Raw genomic sequence first — 27,339 nt, forward strand, 5'->3', positions numbered from 1 at the left:
AATATTCCTGAGAGCTGTGGACAGTGATCCAGACCCATGTACACTGAGGGGCCGTCGGAAGAAAGTAAATGACGAGCGAGAAAAAAGGCATGCATGAGAGACACGCTGCGTACGTGTGCTACTCTTGACGCCGCAGATGAGATGCAGCAGCCTGGATGGTGGGGCAAGGGGTAGTGATCTGGTCCGACAGGCAACAGCAACAACAAGACGCACAAGTACCGAGAAAGGAAAACAGGTAGGTGCACGGAGTTCATGTACTTACTTACAGCGAGTAGGTGCGTAGGAGAGTCGAAGACAGGCATCATCGCCTTCGTGTCTTACCCAGGAAGCGAACCATGTTGACTTTGCCTGCCGAGGCGACGCGACAGGGACAGAAGGCGAGCTAGCGAGCTAGCGGCCGAAGACCTGCAGCTGGTGGGTGCCAGCGCCCCACCGCTGGAACGACCGTGTTGCGCGGATTGGGCTCCCTGGACGGTGGGCTTTCGGCTTCGGGCTCGGACAACTGCAACAGCCCGTCAGTCGTCCGACGAGTCGCGAAGGGCGAGCCAGAAGGTTTTCTCCCCCTTGGGAGGCGGACCATGCTGATGAGTGACTCAGAGCGGCGACGAAGGCGTCAATGTGTTGTGCTGCACCACGGCACCTCGCATCCGACGAAAGACGGATAGGTGGATGGAAATAAATGCAGCGCAAGCCTTGGTTGCGATGCAGGCCTTCCTCGTACAGGCGCTGTTGGTGCCATCTGGTGCTCATGAGCACGGCGAGCGGATGCTACCTCGCTGCACCAGGGTAGTACAGTACAGTACCTACGTAATACCTGGACGATTGTGCTCAGGCTTGCTTGGTGACTGAAACGACGGCTTTCGGGGGCAACTGTCCCCGTGGCGCCGTGCGGCCGTTCCGCGACCTGCAGATTAACGTACCCGGACCCTTGTACTTGTACTTGTACATCTAAGTAGATGCGTGCGGAGTACGGGGTGTTATTCTGTACGTACCCTTACAACTCCCCGAACGTGTACACGTAAGCACTCGCTACTCTGGCAAGTTCTCCGTAAGTACTCCGTACACCATGTACAGTGTACAGTACTTATTATGTACCCATAATTACCTGTCCAACGTCACTCACTCTGCTCATTATGTACTTGCTGGTGCTAGTTCACGAGTTCCCTTGTCGAGAAATGCCATCCAACCACCAGCATGCTGTACTCTGCATGCCGGTTTCTAGTTCGAGTGGAGATGTGTTATCCGCAACTGCAGACATGAACGTACAGACGTGCCAATCCAGGCGCCGTCACACAATGGGCGGAGTATGTTATCGCGTGTTCGTTCTCATGCGCGCCCATCGGGATCGGGTAACATGTCCAAAGCATGAGATTGTGCACACGACAAATGCGCCCTTCCCGTCAGGCGCGCGGTCAGATTTCCATCAGCAGGATTGATTTCGGCCGCGTCTCTAGAGCACCCTCCGCGGTAGGCCTATTCCGACGTGAAGTCTTGCCGGGTGCTGCGAGCAGTTGTTGTCGGCACCCGTAGGACGAGCTCTGCACATGCACACCTCCTTGTGCTTGACTGGTAGGTGTACAAGTAATTACGAATGCTCGGATGGAAAGGAGTCATGTCGGAGTGAATCATCGCCGGCCGGGCTTGGCCTCCATCTGTCCCCGCCCGGATCCGCGTGGTGGGGCGCATCGGTAGCCCCACATCCATGTACAGCTACGGGCGCCCGTCGATTCGCCACTGGTCCTTGCGGTTTGGGCATCGAGGCGGCACGTATAGGTACCTCGAAGTAAGGCAGAGGAAACTAGCCGTCCTATCCGTCATGCCTGTCTCCACGTGGCTGACGAGCGCCCGTTTGGAACTTGGGCGGCAGGAGGAGGAAACAAAAAGCAAAATATTCACCGGATTACGAGAATTGCCCACCTACCTAATTTGGGCACGAGTATTGCATCATGTACATGTACATGTACATCACCGGCATGTACATGTACACCTCTGCGTACGGTGCGCGTGCGTGCACAAGTGCCTGCGGCCAACGGACAGGGTGATGACGAGTGAAGACTACGAATGGTTGGTACCGATGCCGAGCACAGCACATCCGTACAATTTCCTGGCGAACGGGTACACCTACGGCGAGGGCCCCGATCATCCCTCGCGGAGTTTCAGTCTCCCGAGGCCGACGGGATTCTACCTGGTAACCCACCCCCCGGGAGCCGACACCACACGCAAGTACGTACGAGTTGGCGTTGTATCGGTACGAGAGCGCCATGTACCGGTACTCGTCCACGTACCAGCAATCGCCCACTCGCACGGGGTTCGGAATTCGATACCGGGCCCGTTTACTTTGCAGCACGTCCGCGAAGACACTAATATATTCATAATCATTCATCGTCGCGCTCGGCGAAGCTTCGTTTCTCCCTCCCAGCCTCCTCCTCCGCCCCCTCCTCCTTTGACAAGCGTTTGCTTGAACTCCATCTCCGTCCAGGCGGACGACTGCCGACCAACCTAGGTACGACGAGTGGCGAGGTACCCCCAAGTTCCTCGCGCCTGCCTTCCTTCTCGTCGATCGCCGCTCCGGTCGCTCTTTACGATCGAAGCTGCATTCCATCCGATCCTTCCATCTTACAACCACACAGGCCAAAACACGCAATCCCAACCTCATCTTTCACCCCATCCTCTGCCGCAACGAGACCGAAAATGGCGGCCGAGCCTTCGGAAAAGGCGACGCCGGTCCATGACGGCGACGCCTCGGCGCCGACGTCGAGTCGCAGCGTCGACAACGACTCCTCGGACGATGGCTCCCAAGAGAAGGAAAAGCAAGCCGACAAGCTGGCGCTCGCCAAGGCCGACACCAAAGTCGCGGCACCGCAGCCGCCGGCCGACGACCCCGACGAGCCCTACCGCCATCTTCCCCCTCACCAAGCCCAGATCCTCAAGCGGCAGGTCTTCACGCCGACGCTGAAGAAGGGCTTCGGCGACATCTACCGCTACTCGTCACGCAACGACGTGCTCATCCTCATCGTCTCGGCCATCTGCGCCATCGCCTCGGGCGCCGCCCTGCCGCTCATGACGGTCATCTTCGGCAACCTCCAGGACACGTTCCAGCAGTACTTCTACTCGGGAGGCCAGATGACGTACGACGACTTCATCAGCGAGATGACCAAGTACGTGCTCTACTTTGTCTACCTCGCCATCGGCGAGTTCGTCGTCACCTACATCTGCACCGTCGGCTTCATCTACGTCGGCGAGCACATCAGCGCCAAGATTCGCGAGCACTACCTCCAAAGCTGCATGCGTCAGAACATTGGCTTCTTCGACAAGCTCGGCGCCGGCGAGGTCACGACGCGCATCACCTCGGACACCAACCTCATCCAGGACGGCATCTCGGAAAAGGTATCTCTGACGCTCGCCGCCATCGCCACCTTCGTCACGGCCTTCGTCATCGGTTTCATCAGCTACTGGAAGCTGACGCTGATCCTCTCCTCCACCGTCTTCGCCCTCGTCTTCAACATCGGCGCCGGCTCCAGCTACATGCTCAAGAACAACAAGTTCAGCCTCGAGTCGTACGCCCAGGGCGGCAGCCTCGCCGACGAGGTCATCAGCTCCATCCGCAACACCGTCGCCTTCGGTACACAGGACCGCCTGGCCAAGCAGTACGACAAGCACCTCGCCAAGGCCGAGCACTACGGCTTCCGCATGAAGAGCGCCATGGCCGTCATGGTGGCCGGCATGATGCTCATCCTCTTCCTCAACTACGGCCTCGCCTTCTGGCAGGGCAGCAAGTTCCTCATCGAGGGCATCATTCCCCTCTCCAAGGTGCTCATCATCATGATGGCCGTCATGATCGGCGCCTTCAACCTCGGCAACGTGACCCCCAACATCCAGGCCTTCACCACGGCCCTCGCCGCCGCCGCCAAGATCTTCAACACCATCGATCGCGAGTCGCCGCTCGACCCGTCCGACGACAAGGGTGACAGGGTTGAGAACCTGCAGGGCGACATCCGCCTCGAGCACATCCGCCACATTTACCCGTCGAGGCCCGAGGTCGTCGTCATGGACGACGTGAGCCTCGTCATTCCCGCCGGCAAGACGACGGCACTCGTCGGCGCTTCGGGCTCCGGCAAGAGCACCATCGTCGGCCTCGTCGAGCGCTTCTACGACCCCGTCGAGGGCTCCGTCTACCTCGACGGCAAGGACATCAGCACCCTGAACCTCAAGTGGCTCCGACAGCAGATGTCGTTGGTGAGCCAGGAACCGACGCTCTTCGGGACCACCATCTTCAACAACATTCGCCACGGCCTGATCGGGACCAAGCACGAGGGCGAGGGCGAGGAGAAGCAGCGGGAGCTCGTTGTCGAAGCCGCCATCAAGGCCAACGCCCACGACTTCATCACCTCGCTGCCCGAAGGGTACGAGACCAACGTCGGCGAACGAGGCTTCCTGCTGTCCGGGGGCCAAAAGCAGCGCATTGCCATCGCGCGCGCTGTCGTGTCCGATCCCAAGAGTAAGCCGAGCCGCCCGAACCATGGCCGATGCCCGACGTTGACCGCGTGCTGACCGTTGCAGTTTTGCTGCTTGACGAGGCCACCTCGGCTCTTGACACCAAATCCGAAGGCGTCGTCCAGGCAGCCTTGGAAACGGCGGCCGCCGGCCGGACGACCATCACCATCGCTCATCGCCTCTCCACCATCCGGGATGCCCACAACATTGTCGTCATGTCCGACGGCCGCATCGTGGAGCAAGGCACCCACGACGAGCTCCTGGAGAAGAAGTCGGCCTACTGGAACCTCGTGTCGGCCCAGCACATCGCCACCGCCGAAACCATGACGGCCGAGGAGGAGGAGGAGCTCAACAGGAAGGAGGAGGAGCTTCTGGTTCGCAAAATGTCCAACAAGGAGGGCGGCTACGTCGCCGACCCGGACGACGACATCGCCGCCAAGCTGGGCCGCACCTCGACCCAAAAGTCTGCCTCGAGCGTTGCGCTGCAACGGGGCACCCCGGAAGAGACGAAAAAGTACGGCGTCTGGACGCTGATGAAAGTCATCATGTCGTTTAACAAGCCCGAGTGGCAGCTGATGGTCATCGGTCTCGTCTTCTCCGCCATTTGCGGCGGCGGCAACCCTGTATCGGCAGGTAAGCCCCCCCCCCCCCCCTTTTCCCTCTCCCGCCTCGCGCTGTGTGCTCACTCGCCCCTCGCTTAGTCTTCTTCGCCAAGCAGATTACCATCCTTTCGCAACCCGTGACGCCCTCCAACAGCGAGCAAATCAAGGAAGACTCGGACTTTTGGAGCGCCATGTACGTGATGCTCGCCTTTGTCCAGTTCATCTCCTTTTCCGTTCAGGGCATCGCCTTTGCGAGGTGTTCCGAGCGTCTCGTCCACCGCGTCCGAGACCGTGCCTTCAGGGCGATGCTGCGACAGGACGTTTCCTTTTTCGACAAGGACGAGAACACGGCCGGCGCGTTGACGTCCTTCCTCTCGACGGAGACGACGCACGTCGCCGGCCTTTCGGGCGTGACCCTCGGGACGCTGCTCATGATGGCGACGACGCTCATCGTCGCCTGCACCGTGTCGCTTGCCATCGGATGGAAGCTCTCGCTCGTGTGCATCTCAACCATTCCCATTCTTCTCGGCTGTGGTTTCTTCCGATTCTGGATGCTCGCCCACTTCCAGCGTCGTTCCAAGAAGGCGTACGCCTCGTCGGCGACGTTTGCCTCGGAGGCCATCTCGGCCATTCGCACCGTCGCCGCGCTCACGCGGGAGCAAGACGTCCTCAACATGTACAAGGACGCGCTCGCGGTGCAGCAGCGCAACAGCCTGATTTCGGTGCTCAAGTCCAGCGCACTCTACGCCGCCTCCCAGTCTCTGCTCTTCCTCGTCTTCGCCCTCGGCTTCTGGTACGGAGGCACGTTGATTGGCAAGGGCGAATACGACATGTTCCAGTTCTTCCTCTGCTTCATGGCCATCATCTTCGGTGCCCAGTCCGCCGGCACCATCTTCTCGTTCGCGCCGGACATGGGCAAGGCCCACCACGCCGCCCAGGAGCTCAAGGAGCTCTTCGATCGCCAACCGACGATCGACTCGTGGTCGGAGGAAGGCGCCCGTCTCGAGGAGGTCGAAGGCCATATTGAGTTCCGCGACGTGCATTTCCGCTACCCGACCCGACCCCAGCAGCCGGTGCTGCGTGGCCTCAACCTCGCCATTCGGCCCGGCCAGTACGTCGCGCTGGTGGGCGCGTCGGGGTGCGGCAAGAGCACCACCATTGCCCTCTTGGAACGTTTCTACGATCCCCTGGCCGGCGGCGTCTTCATCGACGGCAAGGAGATCAGCACGTTGAACGTCAACGACTACCGATCCCACATCGCCCTGGTCAGCCAGGAGCCGACCTTGTACCAAGGGAGCATCCGGGAGAACATTCTCCTGGGCACCGCCAAGGAGGAGGTGTCGGATGAGGACGTGGAGTTCGCCTGTCGTGAGGCCAACATCTACGATTTCATCGTCTCGCTACCCGACGGCTTCAACACCGTCGTCGGGAGCAAGGGCGCCCTGCTCTCGGGCGGCCAGAAGCAGCGGATTGCCATTGCCCGCGCCTTGATACGCGACCCCAGGATTCTACTTTTGGACGAAGCGACGTCGGCCTTGGACTCGGAGTCGGAGCACGTCGTGCAGGCGGCCCTGGACAAGGCGGCCAAGGGACGGACGACGATAGCCGTGGCCCATCGGCTGAGCACGATACAGAAGGCCGACGTCATCTACGTCTTTGATCAGGGCCGAATCGTCGAGGCGGGCACCCACTCGGTGCTGATGAACAAGAACGGGCGATACGCAGAGCTGGTCAATCTACAGAGCCTGGCCAAGCATGGGTAGACAGACGGACGCTTGGACGGTTTGCATTGTGAGCAGGAGACTTGGAAGGATATCCAGGGTGGTCCGTTACGGACTGCCCACTTTTGCATTTTTCTCGGCGTTGGCAGGGATCTAGATAGATCAGGACATCCTTGGTACCGAGGCCCTGCAAGCGTGTCTAATCTCCTCCAGTTTTGGAGGTGGTACAGAATGGGATCGGAATGTTTTCTACATGCACTCTACTCTACTCATGTCCTCGTTGTTCACGGGAGCAGGTCGATGGGCTTTGGGCGACGCGAGTACTGTGGCGGTCGCGCCCTGTAGTAGATGATTGAACTCACCCATCCATCCATCATCCCATATTCGTCCCATGTGTCCGTTCGACAACCACGCAGAGCCGGCACGGGACGGAGAAAAACAAGGCGCCTGGCGGGCGATGCGTTGCCAGAAATGAGCGCGTTACAGTGTGCCGCGGTCGGTTTTCCGGGCCGTCCGGACGTCGGACGAGTTTGCGTGCAGCCATGTACATACATGTGGGGATCGCCACCGGACAGCGGCGGACAAGTGCGAGGAAGCACGAGTACGATGAGGAACAGGTTGCTTCAACCAACGACGACGGCTTATTCCAGGCTCGTCATCATTCGTGCGGTGCATCCGGAGGCGTCGTCCGGCGGAGGGATATCCAGCAGGTGTACGTCCAAGGTGGATGGATGGGTGGGGTTGGCGGAGTTGCGCGTGGTGGTGAGGATGCCAATGATTCAGGCCTCAAGGGTGTACGCAGCTTCTCGGTCATCGCGATCCCAAACAAGCTGGATCAACACCATCTGGCACTAGAGGCGGCATGGTGATGATTGACGAGACCCGTGGTAGTGGTGGCGGTGATGTGTTGACGGAGCCAGAAACAGTCAAGACATGAAACACACCCCCGTTCGGGAGTCGGCAGCGGTGGGGGTGAGACACGAGCCGCCACCGGTTCGTCTGGGTCGCCACCAATCCGCAATGTCGCCTTCCTCTGAGACAGATGCTGCAGGTCAACGGCTCATGGTCAACCGCCGATGGAAGTAACCGATTGCTGATCTTGACCGTTGCCGACGAGCAATTCCGTGCAATTCGACGTGCTGCTCGCCATCAGCGCCCACCCGAGACACGAGGCAGCGATGCAGTGGCCACGTATGCTTGCCTGTCGACACGTCACGTTGGGCGATGCCATCAAAGCAGAGCGCCACCCGGGGTCCAGGCAGTTCTTTTCCACCGGAGCGACTCCATTCGGGTAACGGCCATCGACGATGGCGTATTACTCCCCCTTCCAAGCTCCAATATAACCGTTATAGTGGCTTGGCAGGGGAGCGAGCGAGCTCATTGGGCCGGAGGCCGTGGCGAGTGGCAGGAAACGAGCGAGGGGAGGAGAGTGGCGAAGTGAGGTGAAGAATCCAAACGACCGGAGCCCTTTGAGTTTGTCGATGGAAGTGAGGAAGGGGATAATGTTGGCGAAGCTAGTTGAATTGACTTGCGCAGAGTGGTTGGATACTGTCGAAGACAGAAGACTGCCGCCAGGTAGGACTGCTTAGTACTCGGATAGGTGGCGGTGTGTTCACGGAGTACTCCGTACTTGTAGGTGTAAACGCCTGGCAAGTACGGGGCACCTAGGACAAGTGGCAAGTACGGGGCGCCTAGTATGTACAAGGACTAGTTCAAGTGCGAATCTATAGGTAACTGAGAATCTATAGGCAAGTACGTACCGGTACTACTTGCAGGCGATTGCCTGCAGGCAAGCACCAGGCATACATGCACCTTCCTAAAATAGGTGTTCTTGAAATTTGAATTGTACATGTACTTGCTGTACTTCGTACTTACGACCACACCTATAATATGTGCCAAGCACAATGGCGGTACGAAGTACGGAGTACGTATACTCTACGGAGCAGCAAGTACGAGTACATGCACAAATAGGCGTCTGGCTAATTAACATTGGTACCTTTTCCTGAGTACATGCGCATGTGCATGTACAGTACTTCGTCCATGTACTCCGCGCCTCCCAGGAACGTGTGTACTTACAGTATTCGGCATTCTACGAGTAAGTACATGTACTCGGTACAAGTAACTTAAGTAAGTACGTAAGTACAACTACTTCAGTACAGTACTCCGTACAGTACTGTACTTAAGTTATGTATGTGCACTTAAGTGTACATCTTGGTACATAAGAATAAGTACTTACTTAGGTAGGAACGACCATTGCTGCCGAATATGATGTGCCCGAATACAGACAGGATAGTATTACAAGAACAAGCATGTACAACTACAAGTGAGTGCAAGTAGTGCTTCGTACCTGGCCGGGCCTGAAGGAAGGACAGAAAGGAAGGAAGTAGCATGAAAAGTACGAAAAATCTCGGCATCATGCATGAACCTTGAAGGCGTCGAGGAAACAGCCACCAACGTTGAAAGCTGCCAGTAGAAACGACCGTTTAGCCTTCGCATGCCGGGTCGACCGTTGGAACCGGTGCGCCAACCAACCCGATGCAGTCAGTGCGCCACCCCCTGGCCCGTCCATCCATCCTCCATCGGTTCATCCCCACGCGGCTTCTTTAGGCTCTGTCGATGTCTCTCAGCGCGCCGCCAGAACCATGTATAATCTATAAGCCACAGTCTCGAATCAACTGATTCCGCGTCTTCTCCCCCCCCCGTCCTGCATATCTTTGCCTCTTTCATTCATATCCATATTGCGAAACGGCAACGATCACTTCTTGCTCGCCTTCGACGACAACGATTCCGATTCCGATGCGATTTCGGTATATTCGATCTCATCAATCATCCGCCGATCGCCGACTGCCGCTTGACCCCACGACAACGGCCGTACCGCAGGAAAGAAACGCGCAGGACGAAGACGACGCCCAAGCCGGTCGTGGATGATTCGCCTACCTCGCACTCATCGACCAACGCCGAGCGCAGAATAGGCGTCGGCCTCATCGCTCTTGTTCCCGTCATTATTCAGAGTGCCGATCACGCGACGCTTCGTTCCAGGATACGATCACACTTTCCGTCGAACTCGGCCGCGCAAGGCCAGCCGCGACGGCGCGCTCGCGCAGAACAACAAACCCGAATAAACGACGGCATAAGACGGTTTAAGTCGGGGGACACAGAGCGGCGGCCTCGTCACACAAGATCGACGTGCGACCGCAGCCGGCGTCGTCGCTTCGAGCCGCCATGCATGCTCCCACCTGCGCCACTTCTTTGCCATCCTCATGCTCGTCCTCGTCACGGGAGAGGTGCACTTCAAGGCCAACATCCTCTTGCCGATCAGCACGGCTGCCGCCTCTGCTCCGGGTACGCCTGCCGCTCGTCGTGCTAGCCATCGTCGCAACCTTTGGCACTGCCGTCCTGGCCCTGTCCGAAGATGCCTATCCCCCTCAAATTACTGCGCCGTCGTCGTATGACGACTCGAAGCCCGTCTTGTTGGTGGATGACCGGCCGTTGCTCTCGAAGCCAAAGCCAATCGGCCACGAGGAGTTGAAGCGACTGGAACAGAGAGATGAGACGCAGTCCAGCTCGTCCGATGCACAAATATCCGTGCAGAACTCGGTGGCACCCTCGACGGCCAGCTCGGCACAATCAACCCTTCCCTCTCCTTTCGATGACTCGGTCGCGTCCGACTTCAAAGCCTCGGCCAGCGACATCAAGTGCCCCACCTTTATGACGAACCTGCTGGCGGATCCCAAGTTCAAGAGCTGCTATCCCATATCGATGCTCATGCAGGTAAGCTTGCGGAACCCCGGGCCCGCAACGCCCGAGGCCCGAAATGCGGGACGACACAGGCGCTGGCTGACACGCGAGCTCGCTAGACATCGACGGGCTTTTTCAACGCGCAAAAGAAGCTCGTCAGCATCGTGAGTGTCCTCGACGCGACCTGCAAAGCCGACGTCAACTCCTGTGCCGACTTTCTCAACTCGGCCGCCCAGAACCTCACGCAAGAGGGCAACTGCAAGGTCGAGATCGACCAGCGGATGCCGACGGTTGTCCAGGCATGGCGTGGCCTGAGGACGTACAAGCTGCTGTACCAGTCGACCTGCTTGAAGAACTCCACCACGGGCTCGTACTGCTACGCCGACGCCGTCACCAACACAGCCGTGCCTTCGGACGCATACCTATACTTCCTGCCGTATGGCCTCGCGCTGCCGAACAGCTCGACGCCATCGTGCAGCTGGTGCAACCAAGAGACCATGGCCATGTATCATTCGGCCTCGGCCGACCGATCAAACTTCATCGCCGGATCGTACGAGGTCGCCGCGAAGCAGATCAACAATAAATGCGGCGAGACTTTTTCGGAAGCGACGCTGCCCGACGCCGAGAGCGGCGCTGGCACGACGTCGGTGCCTCCGCACCTAACCCTCCTGGCGAGCGCGTCCATTGCCGCCCTCTTCCTCGGCTTCGTCCTATAAAGGTGTCATCTCTGCACTCCTGGTCGCCGAAGCGCCCCATGCACACGCACCGAGGGCCCTCTGTCGACGTTACGACTTCTTCGTTTTCTCTTTCCATTTTCACCTCGGTGATGCTTTCTTGTTCCTATCACATCTTTCGGGGAGGGGTAGACATCCTCAGGCGCGACGACGAGGGATTGTCGGTTATGCATGCGATGGCTTTTGTTCCGTCTCCTCATCAACTAGACCGTCCGTCACCCGCGCGCTCGCGCATGCACATACACCAACACATATAACACTCACACATATGACAACTCACACATATAGATCGATGGCTTATCTTTTGCCGTTTTCTTTTGGGAATCAGCGCTGGAGTCTTGGGGAAAAGTTTGGACCAGGGACCTGGATGAAGTTAGAGGAGCGGATACTTGGAATTTGGAACAGACAAGTATTGATGGCGTCGGGTCCTGGGGAAGGTCAGATATGCAGCACCATGACTGGGGCGTATTTCTCAATGCCATCCGTAAGCTGCGGTTCATGGAGTTGGGTGTTCTTGGGGTTCGATTTTTGGAAGAGGAAAAATCCAAGTCGGTATCCCTGTTTGTCAGAATAGCAAGGCAGCGGAACTGGTCCGACGGCTCGTTCCATACATAATGTCAATATCTGATCGCTGTTCGCAGCCCTCGCAGCCCAGCTCGGTCAAGCATTTCTCACATGTGCCACACTTGTCCGCTCGTCCCTCTCGGATGCGGTGTGAAGGAATGGAGATGATGTAAGAGAGGAGACATTCCACCAATGGCAGAATCGCCCTCTCGACTGTTCGTCATGCTCGAGTCGTGGCCAGCCTGATTTGTGCTACCGAGTTGAAAGGATGGGAGGATGTACCAAGCATCGAATCTCGGCGTTCTCCATCACGAGAATGTCTTTGCGAGCGTGGGCCTGGCTTCAGCAGCTTGCCATCATGTCGAATGTCGGAGCATATGACGAAAAAAAAAGAGATTGTCTCAGAAGCAGAACGACAGGTCAAGCGGCGAACCATTCCGAACGGTTTTTCGAACATCCATACAGGCGAACAATGCGTCGAGGAAGCGAAGCATTCCACACGACGGAGGCTTCGTAGAAGGCTCGAGAATCACAGCTAATTGGAGATTGCGTTGGGTCTGTTTGTCAGTTCGAGTTGGAATGCGTGGCTGAAGACAAAACTCGACGAGGCCGTGCGCTTGTACACGTAGTTGTAAGTAGTTGTACGGTGGCCTTGCATTGGTACCTGGCACATGTAGGGTAAGCACGACTGAGTCATCGAAGTTGCCACGCTCGCACCCACGTTGTCGGCGGCACCCCTTCTCGTATCACGGCCGAGACATGGTTCGAACAGTGAGGTGATGGTGGGTGCATGTGGGAGTGATGTGATGCGACAATGGGGGCCAGGCAGCATGCAGGAGAGAGAAGGGGGGGGGGGAGGAGAAGGGATACGGGAGGAGGGGGAATTGATCGACAGGTACGCGACCAATTGCAGCATCAACCCAAGGCCAATTGTGAACGCCGCAATACTACTCGTAATATATGCTTGCAAGGACACGACATGCAGATATGTGTACCCGTATGTGCCCGTACTCATTGTGACCTGTTTCTTTGTTGCGAAGGAAGGAAGCCTGTACGAAGTTGGTGGGCGGCGGAAACCAAAGCACTTGATAGCAACAGAGATACAGAGCTGGTGATTGGTATTGGTGACAAGACAATTGACCAGCCAAGGATGAAGATGCAAGCCGCTGGGTCGACATCTACACTTGTGCTTCACACGGGCCTACCGTACTGATAACCATCACTATGAATGTAGGTAGGCCTGTGGTTGGGCAACATTGGATCATGCACGGCAGGGACGAGACCTACGAGGAGGTCTGGAAATGCCAAAACCGATGGGTTGTCGGGGATGGATGCTGCGCATCGCATGGTGCGTCTAGGGTGGCATGGGATTCATCGGGGTTGGTTACTATTCAAAGGATTCCGCAGTAAGCATGCATGCATGCATGTAGATGTACTATAATATCGTGGCGACGAGCAGATGGCAGTCATCAAATCGGTCGAATGATGCACTTGGCAGATAAAAGGCGAGATGAAGCAAGTTGAGCCAGGCGATGATGCAAATGAGGACGAGACCCTAGCGAATCAATTACGCCCTCGTGCTCATGACCGAGCCATGCAGCGGCTACTGAGGTCGAGACCACTCCCTCCCCTTCTTTTCCATCGGGAGGATGAATGAATCCGAAATCCTGGTGGCCGGAGACGTACAAGTATGAGCCAAGACCTGCATCGACGTCACAGCCCGCCATCGGACCAATCCATGAGCAGCAGGCACCGCACAGCAAGAGGAAGCAGGAGCAACACTACGGAACGATAGATGGACTCCTACTCCGCGTAATGAGTACATATTCCCATTATTACATCTTCGCACCTTGACACCTTGACTTGCGGTGGTTGCACACACATGCTTGCCACCGAGCAGGTGTGAGCAGCAAGCGTGTGTGCCACGTAATTACCCAGTACGGAGTAGGAGTATGATTGTAGCAGTCGTGCAACAGCACACATGGTGCAGAATGGCACGCGTGCCCGATGAGTCGTTGCCACTGGCCAGGACTATTCTGGGAATGACATGGCCGCATTTTCATCCCGGTCAAACGCTGTTGAGAGCGGAAACCTGGCTATTGGACTGTGCAAGGCAGTGTCTCCGGGAACCCCTGCCGACGCATGTCGATATATTGCACCGAGTTTGGTGCAGAAGGTGAACACGAACTCATGCACGGTAGGTACTTGCACGGAGCTCTCGAGGCACGGAGCACTTGCATGTAAGTACCTGTACTCCGTGCAACGTACGTGTTGTGTATGCATGCACCATTACATGCAAGTACCTACTACCTACAAGTAACTCAACCGACAGTCGGCGGCGAGGCGCTGCGAGACGGAGGCAGGTAGGGAGCCTATGGGTAATGCCGACTAATGCTCCTGCAGGAATGTCGAATCCGACTTCCTACCTGTAGCACCAGCAGCCGTCATGTCCCAGTTGCCTACCCCCGGACGATGACGCGATTTGCCCAACGCCCTGCTTTCTTGACCGGGTACCACGCCACATGCGAGCGGAACAATGGATCGCCTTTTTCTGGTCGGCCGGACATGGATGTGCACTCGAGTCCATGCAAGTGTACCGTACCATGGACAGAGACGAGGACCTGTCCTTCACATGGACAGGTGCAGTCCTTACAGGTTCAGGCATGTGCGGCAAGCAAAACGTCGGCTGGCGATTCCGGATCGGCCAATGAGACGACAGGTTTCCTGGACATGGGAAGGGCGATGGCGTTATTGTCCCACTTTGGTGTCTGACATGGGCCTTTGCGAGGACGCATGATGGGCTTCCAACGCAGTCCAGCATATCGGTGCTTGCTTTTCCCAGGCGACCTCGCAGCGTTGAAGTCGCAAGGTGCTGTGCATGCACATGCTCGCTCTGTCGACAGCCTGATTGTGACAGGTACATACGAGCTCAAGCTCGTACATGCACTCCCTACGTAGTAGGCGCATACCGAGTACACGTAGGTCGGTAAGTAGTACAAGTATGTACTTAGGTGCGTAGAGTACTTTCTGTTCGCACATGCAAGTACAGTGCAGGCGTGTCCTCACCACCGCAAGCACGATAAATGAGCATGGAACCCTTAGGAAACGCAAAAGGGTTCGGAAGTTGCTACAGGACTGTACTTACAGCACATGTACATGTAGGTATATGGGCAGCGTCGTGTCGTGTCGTGTCGTGTCGTGTCGCGTCGCAGACTTGGGCGCCGTTTGATATCTTCGTGACTCGTGAACAAGTCAGCGTCCTCCGGGCAGGAAGCGAGTGGGTGCGGTGGATCGACAGGCACGGCGGATAACGAGTCACGAGCACGAGTCGCAGCTTCATTTCCGCCTTGAATGTTTGTTTCGAATGCGAACAACGCCTGCGGCTGACCTTGAAGCTGCCGCCATTGTACTGTAGGTGTGCGTGCCCGTTTGGTTTGTATTTTACTTGTAATACGGAGTACTTGTAGGTGTACTCCGTAGTTGTACGCGCATGTCCCTCTCCATGCATGGGTATGAACAGTATGAACAGGTGTACTTACCGTACTTACATGTACGGAGTAATTACTCCGTCCGCACAAGCACGTAAGATATTATTACTCCGTATTGATTGAATGTAAGTAAGTGTAGGTAAGTACAACTACTTCGCAAGCACAGTAATTACTTGTACTTACTTACATGAAGCTCGTGGTAGCCGTTGGTGGGTACTACTGTACATCAAGTACCTGTGGTACTTGTATGTCGACGTACGAGGCCAGTGCCACACATGCGTGTTGCTATTTGTCGTTGCAAGTACTTGCTCACCGTAGCTACCTAGTACTAACGTACAAGTACTATACTGTGCTTGCATTGCACCGCAGCGGTGGCAACAGTACCAGCCAGCTACCTAGTACCTACTTACCACACCACAGTAGTTTTCGTACCAAGGAACCTACAGTATGTATGGAGCGCAGTAGCAATACTGCAGGTCCCCATGAGTAAAGGTAATTATCGTTAGGTCGGCAGGAGGAGGTCCAGACGAGTACGAGTGCAGTGCTTACGGGAATGAAGCTCCTCTGTCGACAAGAGGTGGAATATTGGCGTTAGACCGTTCGTTAGTTCCTTCGTTCGCTCGGTTCCAGCGGGTAGGCGCTGCCAGTTCTGTTGGCAATGGCCCTAAACGAGCAGGGGCGAGCGAGAGCAAACCGCAAGTAATACGCCTTGGAGTGCAAGCAAGGAAGCGAATGATAAGGCGCAACCAACACTGGCCCAGCTCGACGTACCGCCGCCCTGCCGAGCAAAACTGGACTGACTTTCTGAGACACGTCTCTCTATCCTTGCCTCCTAGTCAGCACGTCGCAGCGACTAGAAACGATCGGCCCCGTTGCTGACTGGGCCATCAGCCATCAGCCATCAGCCCCGAAAGCCTCGAAAAGCCTCGAAAAGCACGGAAAGCCGGTGCCAGCGTGGGGACATGGACGTACTTGTACTCGAATGTGGACCGCACCAACGCGAAGGCTCGCACCACCGCCGCTTGGACGGCAACCTGCAGTCTGCAGCCATCGACTCTGCCTGATGCGGCATCCCTGGCGGCCAGGTGGTCGTGGCAGGCTCTGGCGGATGCTCGCACCGCACCGACGGTTGACCATCCTCTTCGGACGAACAGAGATGACGACGGGGACGGGACGGCATGGGAATGGCAAGGGAAGGGGATGGGACTGGCATGGGGCCGAGAGCGGATGTGACGCAGCGCTGCAGGGTGCCGTGACAGCCTGGACAAAATCCGAAAGGGAAAAAAAGCAAGCAAACGACATCGGCGCCGGCCACGTTGGAGACACAGGACGGCCTGATGGTTCAGTTTAGCATGCAGCCACGCGTTGCATATCCCCTCCGGAACGGCAGGCAGGCAGGCAGCCTGAGCGACGGGTTTCGGTCACGGTTCACGCGCGAGCCTCTGTCCGTCGGTACCTCAATGGCCTGCTGATGCTGTCGGCGATGCTGTCGGCATAACTCTTCTGCCTCCGGCCGTCGTCGGTTTCCTCGGCGTACTAGCACGGAGAGCTCTCATGTCGACGTCAGGCGGACCGACGGCGACCCGCCGACGCGATGATTTCAGGCGAGGACTCGAGACGAAGGGAGTGCATATACACGGACGAGCACGGAACGAGCACTGGCACGGTGCGGTACACGCACTGCGAGCATGGGCACTTGTACACATGCGGACCCCTTCGGACGAGGAGGAGTCCATTTTTACGGTACACCTGCGCATAAACATTCGAATGAGTCGGGCTCGTTCGCCTGTGGGGATGGCGGCCTGCAGTCGGCGGCCAGCCATACCTTGGTACAAGGTTAGTGCTGTCTGTTGGTAAGTACTTACTTGCACCTACAGGCAGCGCAGGACTCGTCGGAGATGCTCATGAGCATACTCGTACAGAATTACTCTGTTCGATGCAATTACGGAGTATACGCAGCATCCGTCTGGACGCGCGCGAGGATGCGCTCACACTCAAAGGCAGGCGACGCCGAATCCGTCTTGTGTCGTGTCGTGTCGTGTCATGTCGTGTCGGACCGACGTTCAACCATACAGCTCGACCTGCTTCGTAGTGGGACATGCTACGATGCGCCCACGGTACCCGGCACGAGTGCTGGCCGCCGGCACATGGACCTCATGAACCTTGGGTGGGTGGTGCGGACGGTGGATGGATTCCGAAAAAGTCAATCAAGAAGGGGGGTGGGTGCCCAGCAGAACGAGACCGAGAGCCGGTCACCCGTTCGAGCCCGGCCAAGGACGTGAGCAGATATTCACCCTCGCCCACCCGCGTGGCTGGTCCTACCTGTTCGGTTGGTTGCCTTGCTCGTCCTGTTCTGCTCACGCGTCGGGATCTTCCACAGGACCGGACCACAGCAAGTCCACACACCCACAGCGGGAGGCCGCTGGACTGTGGACAGGGGTCTGCCGCCAGAGGAGTTGGGTGAATGAGATCAGTCATATATTTCTTGTTACGTGCTCCGGACGGCCCCAGACTTTCCACACACTCGATTACTCATGTACAAGCAAGTACAGTACTTGCTTGCTCTGTTGGGGTCGGGAAGCAGGCTTCGCCAGCATCGTCGACGACGCTGAACAATAACAAGGCAGCCGTCGCAGCGCCCGCCGCGCAGAGACGTCGTCCCTCGGTGCCTCCTCCGACCTGTCCGCCCCGACCACTCCGTCCGTCGCCTGCGGCCGAACGTGCCGCCCTTCTTCGGCCCCGACTTCTCTTCCGTCCGTCTCCCCTCCCCCCTTCCCCTCCCTCCCCCGGCCATTTCCTTTGCTTTGCCAGGCGCCCGGTGGCCGGGACCGAGAAACGTGGCGCGCCTCAACCCCGGGCCCCAACCGTCCAGCTCAGTCGACGGTTTTTCGAGGGAGTGATCGTCCACTCGTCGGCCCTTGGCACGATCCTCGCTCCAGCCCTGCCGTCCGCCCTAGTCGTCCAGTTGCCCGTGCGGACGACGGAGGATCCGAGCAGGACGACGCCGAGCATTGCCTCTGCCCATCTCGTTCCGCCAGCGTCGACCGAGGCGCAAGGGATGTGCCCGTCCGCTCTCGCGCTGTCCGCCTCTCCGTCATCGTCATCGTCATCGTCATCGTCTCTCTGACTGTCACGAAGAGCCCCGTCACCACTCGCCCGCCCGACTTCGGACTGGCCTGCCCGAAGCTGGACCGTCGCGCTCGTATCGCAACCGGGGCATCTCAGACATCTGGACCGCCTCTGACTGCCGAGCTTGCTTCCTTTGTTTTTCGATATTCGAACCCCCCCCGAGCTCTGCCGTCGAAGCCAGAATTTCTCAGAGGCCGTCGACCGCTACACCCGGTGCCGCCCTGCCAGTCTTGGGCCGCCCACCGTAACCGTCGCCGACCTGCCCATCCGACGGCGTCGCTGGCTTCGAGTTGACCTGCAAGGTAAAGACGAGACCAGACACCGCCACGGCCCCGACGCTCACGAACGGCCTCCGTTCGACTCGACTCCCCAGCACAGCACCTCATCCACATCCCCAACTATCCACCGCATCCCATCCCCATCCCCGTCCCCGTCCCCGTGCTCGCCCTTGGCATCCTCCCCCGGTGCCGTCCCCCCGCTCCCGTGCCCAACACCGATGCTATATTTGCGGAGTGCCCATGCAGCGGAATTGCTCCGTTCAGATGGAAGTCCTCGCCCAAGGGTACTCTGACCGTCTCGTGCTCGCCCTGTTCACCTACCGCACGCTCGGCAGGCGACAGCACTGACCATGTCTTCCCATTCAGGGCGCCGTCCGCACATGATAAATGCCAGCAGCCAAGCGCCCAGGATCCCATCTCCCATGTCTTCCTCGGCCATCAAGATCGAGCCTCGTGCGCAGGCGGGCTTCGAGGCCATGTCACTTCCCTACAACAACGAATGGGCCCCCGACCACCGCCACCGCCAGTACCAGTACCACCATCCTCCGCACGGCTCGCACCACCCTCATCCCGCCGACCCGAGCCAGCCTGGCCCCTCCCCTGGCCCTCGACTGCCTTCTCCGGGGAGCCTCATCACCGGCGCCCCCATCGCCCTGCCTCCTCAACCCCCCTCGCCGTCGCCGTCGACGCCTCAGCTTCAGCATCGACCGAGCGCCAGCGCCTCGCCTCACGGAGCCCGTCGTCCCTCCTTTCCACCCCAGAACGCCAACGCTGCCTTTGCCGGTCAAGGCCGGGACGTGGCATCCCAGCACGGCGGCCACACCCCCTCGCACGGCCTCCAAGGGGCCTACATCCCCCCGCCTGCCGCCGCCGGCGCTGGATTCAGCGGCCCCCACGACGCACGCTTGTTTCAAGGACGGCCACCAACGACGTCACCACGTCCCGACGTCCGGACGCCGTCACGCCGAGATAGGACCGCTTCCAGAACCGACCTGCCGTCGCTGGACGAACGACCTGGCCGGCCGCAGACATCATCATCATCGTCATCCGCTCCCCCTCCGCCGCCGCCGCCGAACCAAGGGCAGCAGCCGCATCCGCCCCCGAAAGCGCCCGCCAGCAGTCGACAGCCGGCCGATTGGTCGCCCATACCGGGAATGCCGAACCTCGTCGGCGCCGGCCGGGCGCAAGCCCTGAGCGACATCAAGTTTCGCTTGACGCTGCGGCAACAGCCGAAGGCGGCGCGTGCCTGCGGCTTCGGCGACAGGGACAGGCGCGTCATCGACCCGCCTCCCATCGTCCAGCTCATCGTCGAAAGCCCGCACATGACGGAGGAGGAGATCCGGTCGTACCTGCGCTTCGAGAGCTACGTCATGAACTGCTCCATATGCGACGAGACGGGAACGCGCGACGCGTCCTTCATGCCGGAAGAGTACCAGCACCAGCGCCGGCTCATGGGCTCCCTCGTCGGCACCCCCTTCGTCGGCCAGGACGAGCACGGCGAGGAGGGATGCTTCTTCTGCTTCTCGGACCTGTCGTGCCGCACGCCCGGTTCCTTCCGTCTCAAGTTTACCCTCATCATGATCGATCCTTTGCGGGCGGGCGTCATCCGTCACTTTCCCATGCTCACCGAGATTACGAGCGACGTCTTTCACGTCTACAGCGCCAAGGAGTTTCCGGGCATGGTTGCCAGCAGCAGCTTGGCCAAGAAGCTCAAGGAGCAAGGCTGCATCATCTCCATCAAGAAGGGCAACGAAAGGGCCAAGAACGCTCGGAGCCAAGACGACGTCTCCGACATGGACGACGACGACGGGGAAACGACGCAGGGCCAGCGGAAACGACGCATACTGGGGGACTGAGCGACGGGTCATCCGGCGAGGGTGACGTCCAGTGACTTGGTGACGAATAATGATTTCCCGCCGCGGAATGGGCGTTGGGGCGGCCTGGTCTGGTCCGGTGGTCTAGATGAACAAGATACGACGCCAAACGATGGCGTGGAATAATGAAAGAGGCGGGGGTGCCCGCATCTCGTCCGTGGGCGCTACGTTGCATCGTCTGTCTTGCACAAGGGAGACATCTATCCCAGGCGCTGTTTTTATGATTTTCCTGTTCCCGAGCGTCTTGCCTCGGCGCCGGAAGAAAGAAGGATCCTGAATACTACTACTGCCTCGTCGGCCTAGGGTTTTTGCTTGACCACGATTTCGTCGCAGTCGAGCGCTGGGAGGCTACCGTCCCGGGCGAGGACCCCACCACCCAACATTCGGAGGGCGCTCTACTTGTAGTTGAAAGCCACGGAGCATCTGCGCGACGGAATCATGCTCTCTGCTCAGCGGTGCCTGCCTTGTCCACGTTCCCGGCTGCCCGTGTTCAGGCCGTACGCCTTTGTAACCAGACTCGGGAACGGTTTGCCACGTCGTGCCGACGATGGTGTGAACTTGGCCGTCGACGATGTCGCCATGAAAACGAGAAGCACGAGCAAACCGAATGGAATGTAGTCCGTCCTCGTTTCCACCTTCCGCCGCGTCCTGCACGACCAGCGCCAGCCGCTCCCGGATGCCGCTGAGAAATGACCGATCTACGAAGGGCATGTCGTGCGACTACGATGGCGCGTCGCCTGTGAAGGAGCATGGATTGAACAAACTGGGCGAAAGGTCAACTCTTTTTCGTTTGGTCGGGATCCCGCGCCGTGGCTGCAGGTGCCAGCCGTGAAAATACGGATAGGAGTACTCCGTACGGAGTACTGTAGAGCAGGCTGTTTCGGATGACGATGGTAGCGACACCTGTTCTGCCGAAAGAATGAGCATCGGCACCGACGACGAAAACCTACCATGGCGTGGGATGCACTCCCGCTTCGCACCGGCAGCAACGTCGAGATACGGCGAGGCTGGTCGACCATGCGTGAGAGACAATCGACGAGGTGAGAAGATGAGATGGAAGGATCCAACGGGCGAGGGAGGACGCGTTCGGCATGGCGAGCGGAAGAATGAATGCAGAGGGGGAAAACGCATGGGTTCGGTGAGGGGCGTGGCCGTCTGTACACTACACGTACGACGGACTAATTTCATTACCAGCGTATTTGCCCCAACTCTGGCAGGTGGTGGAGGAAGGGCAAAAGGGGCCATGTGTCAGGACATTGTAATCACTCCCGTAGTACTCCGTACTCCGTAGAGTTAATTTTTCTCGTATTTGTTGTCTTTGACTCGCCCTCGTCTCTCGGTAGGGTTGGTGCGGTGCACATGCAGCAATTTCGACGGATTGATTCTTGTTCGCTGGTCCATTCAGGTTCAAGCGTCGGCATTGTGCAATATGATAGCAACACCACATACATTAGGCCCCCCACCGCCCCCCGCGCAAACCCAAGCTGGCTCTCTTTGCAGGCGGAGCTGACCAGTGGCCGTGCATCCCTGTATTCAAAGTACAGTAGATAAGCATGCCTAGGTGTACGAACGACACTTTGCTGGCTCCGAGGACGAATGCTGGCGTAGTACCAAGGCGTACCGATGGGTGATGGATGACGCGTCCTCCATTCTCGGCATCCTCTGATGGCGTGCACGAGGATCAGTGGCACCGTACCGCAGCGTAGCGTCCTGCACCCAGTACGAGCATAAGTAAGTATGCTGCCGACGGGAAAGTCACTGGGTCCTAGACTCCTAGGTGTGCATGCAGGCATCTACGAGGTATGGGTCCCTGCTACGTCGTATCCGTACCTCCAAACAATGGCAGATGCAGGCTCGCGACGGTTCTTGCCGTACGCTCGGCTCGGTGGTGAGAGACACGTGCGTCGGAGGGACACGTCCTTCTTTCCATCATCGCTTCTCAGAGCCAAGTGAGAGTCGTTGGTTTTCGGGACAAGCAAAGGCAGCTCCAGTTCGGCCTGAACGAGTAATTACAGGACAGTTGTTGAATTGCCGCATGCATGCGTCCAGATGCGTCTCGACCGAGTCGTTGTAGGCCCGAGGAGATGAGAATCGTACGAGATTCGGACGACTCGATCTTGCACGCGCAGCCTGCCATGCTCTGTATGAGTGTATGAGTACCTGCACGTGTCCAGCACCATGGCGATTCGATGCCATGTCAAGGCAGCGACGGAAATGATAATTTCACGACGTACCAGGAAGCCAGCAGCCGTGCTGATCAACGGCGTACCTGCTTGACCGCCCTTCGTGTCGGCCCTCGTCAACAATGTACTCTCGCACCCGTGCGTGCTCGCAAGGTTGAGAACTCGGACGTCCTGCTTCTGGCCCTCGGCGGGTCTCCTGATTGTGTTGGCCTGTCATTTCTCCGTACAGGAAACGAGAGTCTGAGGGCGCCAAGGACGCTTGCTGGGAAGTTCCCCATGATGCACACCCCCGCCAGTGAGCACAGCCACTGGACAAAAGTGATGATTCAATTATGGCAGCGTTACGGAGTACTGCGACAAGTGAATCGACACTTTTGCCACCCCACTAATATTGCAATTTACTACCCACAAGTAGGTATTAAAACGTAGTAAGTATTCACCTGCTTCCTTCATCTAAGCACTGAGGTAGGCACACACACATGTGGGTGTGGGTGTACAGCAGTTGCACTTGACCAGCGTAGCTGCACAAGTATAGTTGTAGGTACCTACGGAGTAGTGGTTGTAAGTATGTAAGTACATGTACACTTACACCAGCTAAGGACTAATACTCCGTAGCTATGTTCAGTATTCATCAAGTGCTTGTGCTGCACTCCGTAGCCTGTACATGTACAACGGGTGGACTTACCCAGTACTCCGTACTTGGGCACTCATCGTTCGGCTGTGGCGCTCGCCTGGCTCCCGTGCGCTAGCGTGTTTCACAATCGGCGATCGTGGGTCGCCTTTCACTGGACTCACCGCCGACTACTTCGTACATAATGCACAGTACGACTGCACCTAGGGAGTACATTACAGTATTTCCTTGCACGCGCAGAAACGATGTGCACTCCCATAACGCAGCTAATTAACTCCGTAATCCCGAGTACTGAGCGCGGTGCATCAATACGGACAGATACTCCTACTCGCACATGCATGCTAGATGGTGGTTTGGAGTAGCAGGTGCAGGTAGTAGCAGTGCATGCAAGTACAGGACAGCATTACGCCTCATGGTACGCGTGCCGTACGTCTTGCCGGTGTACTGTGCGACTGGCAGCGAGTATTACAGAATGTCGTGGAAGCAGGAAGAATAGCACAGGGTGGGTGCACGAGCACGCGTACCTGCGCTTGTGCAACCGTGGGCGCAGGAGAATCAGGTGGCTCCCCCCAACTGTACGACGGGGCCACGAGTACTGAGTGCTCTCCACCAAACCATTAGTCGCGTACACGTACTCGGCGGCGCTTGATCCCCTCGAGGTTCATCCTTTGTCGTCTACTGTACTGTACACCCATGGAGGACACTGTGCTCGCTTGCACCGACAAGTACCGAGGTATGTGCTTGTAGGTGTGCATGGTTGCCTCCCCTTGCTGAAGAGAAGCAGCGGCGAGAAAAGGACGCAACCAGTTGATGGTGACGATACGAGCACGCATCCGGCACGAATCGGCTGCAGATGCCAGCGGCACGATGATGCCACGAGGAAGCAACTCTGGCACCGAATGAGTTGATCGGTGCTAATCATACCGGCCCGGCGCTATTCTGCCTCGGCTGGCGAATGTCGAAGTGATGGCAAGATAAAGGACCGGGGGGGGGGAGGGCAGAGGGCCGGTGCTTTTTGCCGCTTGCACTTTGCCTGTTGGCAATTCACCAAGCCCTCGTTCGTTGGCGAGAGCCTTTTCCTCCCGTTGATTCGCGTCAATGGCCGACCAGTAGACGGTCCGAGACCCCTGCCGGCAACCATGTTTCATCCGTCGTCCTGCGCACGACTGGCCGCGCTTTTCATTGCACCTTCACCGCACCTCGTCGCACCAAGCCGACGTCAGCGCGCCGACGTCGGCCAATGAGAGCCAGCGGGCAAAAGGCAAATGCAGGAACAGCAATTTTCCCTGCATCGGTTGATGACGGCCGTTTCCAGTGCCGCTGGCGGCGGCGGTTCGTGCCTTGCGGAGTCGTGGGCAGCCTTGCCATCTGCTCACCCATGAAGGCACTGTGCAGCGCTCACGGTCGTACAGGTGCTCCATGCACCCTCTCCGCATGCGGTCTGGGCCCTTCATAACGCCGACCGAACGATAGACATGGACGGCACTGGGCTGGACTGGACATGGATGGATGCCGTGCTCATCTTCGTCTCCCGTGGTCACGATGCGCATGCGTCCAACACCAGTACGCACGCACGCCACCCCCCCCGTCCAGGGCCTCTTGTTCGTTGGCCCTTCTGTGGTGTGCCCAGGTGTGAGCACGCGCGAGTGCCTTATATCACGTCGCCTGCCGTCGTCTCGACCCTCCTCTTCATTTGTCACCGCCTGCACAGCTTCAGCCTTCCTTCATCGCTACCCTTCTCTGCCTGCCGTCGCGAGTGCCGCTGCCAGTCCTTTCCTTCACCTGTTGCCGATTCAACGAGGCGTCTGGTCACGCCCTACCCTGCCAGCTGGTCCGCCATCGAAACGTTTCTTCATCTTCCCGTCTCTCCCCCGCCCCCCCGACCACCGCCGAAAGTGCTGCCCATTCTCTCATCCGATCGTGGCCGGAAGGGACGAAAGAAAGCTGTCGCTTCTCGTACGCCGCTGATTTCCGCCACCATGAAGTTGGCTCACGCCGCCACCCTCCTCCTCGCCGGCGCCGCCTCGGCTGCCAAGGACCGCCGTACCTTTGCCGTCCTCCGCTTCAACAACAAGCAGCTCACCAAGGGCCGGATGGACCCCATCGTCAACCCCGGCCAAGTCTCTCCCCACGTCCACAGCGTCCTGGGCGGTAGCGGTTTCGCCCTCGGCTCGACCGGCGGGGACCTTGTCAGGTCGAACTGCAGCACCGCCATGATCAAGGGCGACAACAGCAACTACTGGTTCCCCTCCCTCTACTTCAAGGACCCCAAGACGGGCCGGTTCGAGGATGTCGACATCTTCTACGCCAACGCCTACTACTTCTTCGAGCCCACCAACGACGACATCAAAGCCTTTCCGCTCGGCCTCGCCATGGTCAGCGGCGACGTCAACTCTCGCACGCCACCGGCCGGAGGTGCCCAGGCCAACCTCACCGTCAACCCTGTCAGGTGGACATGTCCCCGTCTGAACAACAACTTCGAACCGCCGTCCTGGCCGGCCGGTTCGGACGGCAAGATGGCCGGCATGGGCGACCCCATAAACAAAGGAGAGGGCGTCGGCTTCCCCAGCATGGAATGCGACGGTTTCGCCTCCCCCCTCCGTGCCGACATCCACTTTCCCTCCTGCTACGACCCGGAGGCCGGCTTGACGGCGTACAAGAAGAATACCGTCTTCCCGTCCGAGGCGGGTGGCGGCAAGATGGACTGCCCCAAGGGCCACGTGCATCTTCCCCACCTCTTCCTCGAGGTCTACTGGAACACGCCCGCTTTCAAGGACCGCTGGCAGGCCGGAACGGGTAAGCAGCCGTTCGTCCTCTCCAACGGCGACGCGACCGGCTACAGTCTCCATGGCGACTTCATGGCCGGCTGGGACGAGAAGCTGCTGCAGCACATCATCGACACTTGCGACGTCGGCACCGCAGGCATGGACAAGTGCCCCGGTTTGTTTCATGGCCTGAACAAGGACGAAGGCTGCACCACGAAGCCGGCGACCGACGAAAAGGTCGATGGCGTCCTGGATGCCCTGCCGGGGAAAAACCCCCTTACCGGTTGGGCCTATGGCGGGGGCGATATTCAGCCTCCTTTGGATGAAGCCGGCACGCAGCCAAAGGTGAGCAGCACGGCTGGCCGGAGGGAGGGAGGTCGAAACTCGCCGGCCGCCTCATCGACGCACCATGACGCCGACAACCAGGTCGCATTGCCCGCCAAGATGGCGGCATCTCCTTCGCAGCCGCTGTCATCCCACGTGGAAGCTGCGTCGTCCGGAACTACACCGTGCAGGGATGAGGTTGTCATCGCCTGGAAGACGGAGACGGTGGAGCAGGACATGCCCGAGGCAACGATGGAGCCCGCCAAGGGTCGTCGACACATGATGAACCACATCAAACGCCACCGCCTCGGGAACCCGCAGTGACCGATCACCCGCGCCGTCTGGCTTTTGGAAGGAGATTGGGGGGGGGGGGGGAGCCTGGTGAGTGAATGTTTGTCTCCGAGTGGCTTGTCCCGGGGAGAGAGCGCTTCGACGGCAGTTGTTCCCGTGGAGGAATGGATCGTGGATACCACCTGACAACAGCCGGTGCCTGCATGGGTGCAAAGAAAAGGTCCGTCGGGTTCGGACAGCCTTTCATCCACATACATGCCCTGGTTTTTTTTTTTTTTTTTTTTTTGGGTACGACGCTGGCCTGCTCTTTTTTTCGATTCCACGCGTGTGCCAATCGCACGTCTGCCTCATTGTTCGCCCACCGAATTTTGTTCCTTTTTTGTTTTTACTGGCACCCATTGGGATTGTCCGTACGAGTACATATTGCAACCGAAATAAGATGACATGAATGGCCTGACGATTTCCTTTACCAACCGAGCGATTGCGTGATGGATGTGGGTGTAGAGATGACAAGCCTAGCAGT

General features: G+C 58.3%; 5 protein-coding genes across 5 annotated transcripts; all 5 read left to right on the forward strand.

The window, feature by feature from the left end:
- Nucleotides 1-1,946: 1,946 nt before the first annotated feature.
- Nucleotides 1,947-6,859, forward strand: DCS_04785 (uncharacterized protein; the record flags this gene model as incomplete). Its single annotated transcript, XM_040802091.1, has 5 exons — nucleotides 1,947-2,004; nucleotides 2,055-2,223; nucleotides 2,631-4,498; nucleotides 4,561-5,117; nucleotides 5,936-6,859. The coding sequence occupies 5 exons, from the start codon at nucleotides 1,947-1,949 to the stop codon at nucleotides 6,857-6,859; spliced, it is 3,576 nt and encodes a 1,191-aa protein (XP_040657124.1).
- Nucleotides 6,860-9,126: 2,267 nt separating this feature from the next.
- Nucleotides 9,127-11,271, forward strand: DCS_04786 (C6 transcription factor; the record flags this gene model as incomplete). The annotated part of the gene is made up of 5 exons (XM_040802092.1): nucleotides 9,127-9,140; nucleotides 9,482-9,849; nucleotides 9,953-10,159; nucleotides 10,230-10,588; nucleotides 10,675-11,271. The coding sequence occupies 5 exons, from the start codon at nucleotides 9,127-9,129 to the stop codon at nucleotides 11,269-11,271; spliced, it is 1,545 nt and encodes a 514-aa protein (XP_040657125.1).
- A 5,774-nt stretch (nucleotides 11,272-17,045) lies between these two features.
- Nucleotides 17,046-18,764, forward strand: DCS_04787 (uncharacterized protein; the record flags this gene model as incomplete). Its single annotated transcript, XM_040802093.1, has 3 exons — nucleotides 17,046-17,177; nucleotides 17,219-17,508; nucleotides 17,969-18,764. 3 exons carry the CDS (start codon nucleotides 17,046-17,048, stop codon nucleotides 18,762-18,764), a joined length of 1,218 nt encoding a protein of 405 aa, XP_040657126.1.
- A 334-nt stretch (nucleotides 18,765-19,098) lies between these two features.
- On the forward strand, nucleotides 19,099-20,604 carry DCS_04788 (RYP2-like protein; the record flags this gene model as incomplete). Its single annotated transcript, XM_040802094.1, has 1 exon — nucleotides 19,099-20,604. One exon carries the CDS (start codon nucleotides 19,099-19,101, stop codon nucleotides 20,602-20,604), a length of 1,506 nt encoding a protein of 501 aa, XP_040657127.1.
- Nucleotides 20,605-24,911: 4,307 nt separating this feature from the next.
- DCS_04789 (WSC domain protein) lies at nucleotides 24,912-26,849 on the forward strand (the record flags this gene model as incomplete). Its single annotated transcript, XM_040802095.1, has 1 exon — nucleotides 24,912-26,849. The coding sequence occupies one exon, from the start codon at nucleotides 24,912-24,914 to the stop codon at nucleotides 26,847-26,849; it is 1,938 nt and encodes a 645-aa protein (XP_040657128.1).
- Nucleotides 26,850-27,339: the final 490 nt, after the last annotated feature.

This window comes from Drechmeria coniospora, chromosome 02, assembly GCF_001625195.1.
Source record: "Drechmeria coniospora strain ARSEF 6962 chromosome 02, whole genome shotgun sequence".
Classification (NCBI taxonomy): domain Eukaryota; kingdom Fungi; phylum Ascomycota; class Sordariomycetes; order Hypocreales; family Ophiocordycipitaceae; genus Drechmeria; species Drechmeria coniospora.